This window comes from Procambarus clarkii, chromosome 6 (assembly GCF_040958095.1).
Source record: "Procambarus clarkii isolate CNS0578487 chromosome 6, FALCON_Pclarkii_2.0, whole genome shotgun sequence".
NCBI lineage: Eukaryota > Metazoa > Arthropoda > Malacostraca > Decapoda > Cambaridae > Procambarus > Procambarus clarkii.
The window spans coordinates 44,867,705-44,872,879 of record NC_091155.1 but is presented as its reverse complement, the minus strand read 5'-3'; the positions used below and the strand labels follow the sequence as shown (position 1 = coordinate 44,872,879).

At 36.4% G+C, this 5,175-nt stretch overlaps 1 protein-coding gene across 1 annotated transcript; it reads right to left on the bottom strand.

Annotated features, from left to right (window-relative positions):
- Positions 1 to 2,957: 2,957 nt before the first annotated feature.
- On the bottom strand, positions 2,958 to 3,887 carry LOC138356101 (zinc finger protein 83-like). The gene is made up of 2 exons (XM_069311813.1): positions 3,722 to 3,887; positions 2,958 to 3,445 (listed from the first exon to the last, which is right to left on the bottom strand). Exons 1-2 carry the CDS (start codon positions 3,885 to 3,887, stop codon positions 2,958 to 2,960), a joined length of 654 nt encoding a protein of 217 aa, XP_069167914.1.
- Between the last annotated feature and the right edge of the window lie 1,288 nt (positions 3,888 to 5,175).

Below are 5,175 nucleotides of genomic sequence, written 5' to 3'. Positions count from 1 at the left end.
GTAAATTAATAATATTAATAATAATAATAATTTATTCACAAGCAAGTACAATGGGGTTGGTGAGATTACATAAGATTGGTATTTTTACATTCTTGTAAGGTCACTAACACGCACAGTGTTTCCTGCAAGTTCTATAACATATAGTTACTGTGAGTGACCAGTTACTTTGTATGTTGAGATAATTGTCAAGTAAGTTCTATAACATTTCTAGTTACTGAGAGTGGACAGCGACTTTTTATGTTGAAACAATCGTCCAGTTCTATATAATATAATTAAAAGGTAATAGGTAAGAGTCAAGTATTACACCATATTATATCTATAAATAATATGGGCCAATGATTGCAAATAAGCAAATAATAACTTCACATCATTCACATCCATCGACACAACATGAACCTAAACTGCCAATCAAAACAATAAACTATATTGTTTTGGTTTGCCTAGATGACAGATTGCAAGCCGTGGTTTGGCCACAGAGCGGCAAAAACCGTAGCTCTTTGACCTTTAATATGTGGCTAGTAAAAAATTCTTGAGAATGTGAATATTCTAAAAGTTTCTACCCGAATCCAGGGCAAGAAATGCACGACTATATAAAAAGTTCCGATACTTGTGGAACAAAGTTTGCATTCACAGTTAAAGGAGGTAAACCTTTGTGTCTTGTTTGTCAAGTGCCATTCAGTCATTACAAAGCCAGGAACTTGAAACGCCAGTATGAACCCGATCACAAAAACTTTTCGTATGATTATCCACCTAAATCAGACTTAAGGAAAAATAAGTTAAATGAGTTAAAATCATCAATAAATAGCCAGTAGACACTGTTGACATTATTCAGTAAGGAAGCTGTGGCTCTCAAATGGTTCTCCTGCAGCTCTCAAACATCTGAGGTTTATCATTTGCAGCTCTTACAGTAAGCAAGTTTGGCCACCCCTGCCATAAAGGCTACTCCTATACCTGGTAAAACAGGCCTATAATAATCATACATACCAATTATGCAATAATTAAATTTAGGCTTATATCTACAAATAATTATGTGAGCATGACTCCGGCAATGTGTACAGGTTCATGAGCGTATTGGGGGTCTATCATATCTACATTTGAAACTATGTATGGAGTCTGCCTCCACCACATCACTGCCTAATGTGTTCTATTTATTAACTGCCCTGCCATTGAAGAAAATGCAATGTATTACACTGTATTGGATTACACAAAATCCAATCATTACACTGTAATTTATAGTTCGAAATACTTATTAATCAAAGATATTGAGAATAATGCAAATATAAACAACTGATGTAAATACTAGCAGTAATTAAGCCTAGGCTAACTATATTCAATGAAATACTCCAAAAAAAAATTAAATTCTAGTCATGGTAATATACTATAAATGAAAAATGCCACTTTATAAAATGGGTTAATACAAGTGGCAGAGTCAGGCTAATATTATTGTCAGATCAGAAAATATAATTGCCAGTATTCTAATATAATTATGTCAGGATAATACATTTACCAGCACGCTAATGTAGCTGCTGGTGTCAGGCTAATATAATTGCCAGTCAGGCTAATATTACTGCTAGTTAAGATAATATAACTGCTAGTCAGGGGGGTAATATAATTGCCAGTCAGACTTATTTAATTGAGTCAGGATAATATAATTGCCAGTCAAGCTAATGCAATTCTCAGTCAGGATATATGTAATATAATTGCAAATCAGTATAATATTATTGCAGGTTAATATAATTGTCAATCAGGCTATTATAATTGTCGGATTCAGGCTAATATAATTGCCGGAGTCATGCTCACATAATTCAGTCAGGATAGTATAATTGATAGTCAAGCTAATGTAATTATCAGTCTGGTTACATGTAATATACCCTGTAATTGCAAGTCTGATTGATTAATACAATTGCCAGGCAAGATAATATAATTGCCAGAGTCAGGATAATATAATTGCCAGAGTCAGGATAATATAACTGCTATAACATAAATATCTCAGTCTGGCAAATATTATTTAACAGCCGAGTAATATATATTACTATATATCGTTGGGCTAGAGAAAATATATTTTTCCAACTAAGAAAATTATAAATGCCAGTCAGGCTAATATGACTACTGAACTAAGGTTAGCCTTTTATCAGTATCTATCTTAATGCACACAATAATACAGGTGTTAGATCACTATAACTACTGTAGATAGGCCAGACTACTAAAAATATCGGATGCAAATATAAATGAAGAGGTTTAGCTGAAATAAATTCCTGTCTAATATATATTTGTTAATGATTTATATATCTCAGTCATTAAGCAAAATAACAAAAATTATTTTAATATTTCATAAAAATAGTACAATAGTATATATATAAAACCACAGTTAAAAGTTAACAAATCAACTAGAGTGCTTTTGGCTTGCTTTCAAGCCTTCAACTGTGGTGGCAGTGATGGCACTGCCAATGCCAGCACTGTGGCTGTGAAATATTGCCACATTTCTTCTGTGGCAGAGAAGAAAGTGGAACGGAAGCTATGAGGTGCACAGATATCAAAAGACAATTGGTACCAGTTGTACATACACGATCATGACAACAGAAAGGAAAATAGGGCAGGGGTTGGAGAGTGAGAAACAAGTTACAGTGAAGTAACAACACCATGTTTTTGAATACAGTATACGGAATTGGGTTAGCTAAAACAGTATAAAAATATATAATGAAATAATTGGTTGCAGCTATGGAGAGTGCAAGATATTTCTGATAAAGTTTACAATTTCCAACAATTTTAAAATTGGAAAAATGGTATTATAAGTTAATGAACTAATATGTGCTTTATTTTACAATATACTTAAAACATTTTCTGATTTATCTCTCACACTCAAAATGTTTAACCTATAACCCAAATGCACCATCTTGTGAGTTTTCATACTACAAAGATGACTGAATCTCTTCCAAAACTCTGGACACTCATGAAGTTTAATCATTCAAATGCACTAACACGTGTGCTTTTATACCGTTACGTGACTTATATAATCTGCCACATTTATCACACTCAAAAGGCCTTTCTTCTGTATGTACTAACATGTGACGTATTATTGACCTACGATCTCTAAACCTTTTGCCACACTCATCACACTCAAAAGGTCTTGCATCAATGTGCATCATCATGTGAGTCTTCATACTTCCAAGGTGTCTGAACCTCTTCCCACACTCTGGACACTTATGAGGTTTTTCACCCAAATGCACTAACATGTGACGCTTCATACTTCCAAGATGAGTGAATACGTTCCCACACTCTGGACACTTATGAGGTTTTTCACCTGAATGCACTAACATGTGAGTCTTCATATGTCCAAGCTGACTGAACCTCTTCCCACACTCTGGACAATTATGAGTTTTTTCACCCGAATGCACTAACATGTGACGCTTCATACTATCAAGCTGACTGAACCTCTTCCCACACTCTGGACACATATGAGGTTTTTCACCCGAATGCACTAACATGTGAGTCTTCATATGTCCAAGCTGACTGAACCTCTTCCCACACTCTGGACAATTATGAGGTTTTTCACCCGAATGCACTAACATGTGAGTCTTCATACTTTTAAGGTGTCTGAACCTCTTCCCACACTCTGGACACATATGAGGTTTTTCACCCGAATGCACTAACATGTGAGTCTTCATCCTTCCAAGCTGACTGAACCTCTTCCCACACTCTGGACAATTATGAGGTTTTTCACCCGAATGCACTAACATGTGAGTCTTCATATGATCAAGACGAGTAAATACCTTCCCACACTCTGGACACTTATGAGATTTTTCACCCGAATGCACTAACATGTGAGTTTTCATTTGTCCAAGACGAGTAAATACCTTCCCACACTCTGGACACTGGTGAGTCTTCATCTTCTTTATGATAGGTGCAGTTTGTGGGAAGGTTTTCTCCTCGGATGACTGCATGAGTGGTGATGCTGGGTGACGCCTCACGTGGGGCGTCAATGTTAAGGCTTAGGCAAGGCTTGAGTGTTGTTTCTTAGGCTGTTGTAGAGTTAGACTTGATGTGAGCACTTGAAGGTCAATGGTGGGCTTCTTCTTTATGATAAGTGCAGTTTGTGGGAAGGTTGTTGTGTTGATTTTGGAGCGACGACGATCGTACGTGGGAAGGTTTTATGCCGGTCGTTTTATGCTCATGTCTGTTGTTGTGTTGATTTAGGGGCGACGACGATCGTGGGATCGGATGCGCCCCGGCTGCCCGATACCGGGAAATAGCGGAGGGATGGGGTCCCTATAGTCTCTTCAGGCCATAGACCCTAAAATCTCCTCAGGCCACAAATTTTACAGTCTCTTCAGGCCACGGACATGACGGATGAAGCGGAAGGTATGGCGAAGGATGTCATGACGGACGTCTTCGTCTCTCGCACCTGCCCTGTCAACGAGAACGGGAACTGTGAGGCGGGGAATATTCAGCCTACGAACGGCACTCTTATTTATTTATTTATTTATTTATTTATTTATTTATTTATTTATTTATTTATTTATTTATATATATACAAGAAGGTACATTGGGTTTGTGAGAATACATTGGATAGTACAGAATTTACATTCTTGTAAAGCCACTAGTACGCGCAGCGTTTCGGGCAGGTCCTTAATCTAGCAGATAATTTTAAGTAGGTAATTTCTATCAGAATTGATAAATGATAACAAATACATTGCAAGAGAAAAATGAGATGAGAGAGCTTAGTAAGTATATTAAAGCACATTGTTATATTAAAGCTCTGATTGATTACATTGACAGCTTGATTAGTAATTTAAACAAGATTAATAGACACCATACAGCAGATTGACAGCACATATAAGACAGCAATGATCACAATGGTAAAGATGTTCAGATTGGGTACATAAAGATTGGGAGACTGGGTAGCAAAAGATACAGATAAACAAGATTTATAAACACCATACAGCAGATTGGCAGCACATATAAGAAGACAGCAATGATCACAATGGTAAAGATGTTCAAATTGGGAACATAAAGGTTGGGAGATTGGGTAGCAATAGATATAGTGCAATTTTAAGGCAAAAAGTGAAAAACTATGAAGATGAAATTAGGTGCTTTTTAGTATTGATTTTGAATGATGTAAAAGTTGGACAGCTTTTCAATTCAGTAGGGAGTGAGTTCCATAAACTGGGTCCCTTT

Excerpts from the sequence above, each read along its gene's own strand:
- LOC138356101 (XM_069311813.1), bottom strand. The coding sequence starts at position 3,887 with ATGAAGACTCACCAGTGTCCAGAGTGTGGGAAGGTATTTACTCGTCTT. Across the intron at positions 3,446-3,721 it reads TCACATGTTAGTGCATTCGG|AGTGTGGGAAGAGGTTCAGT; the intron begins GTGAAAAACCTC and ends ATATGTGTCCAG.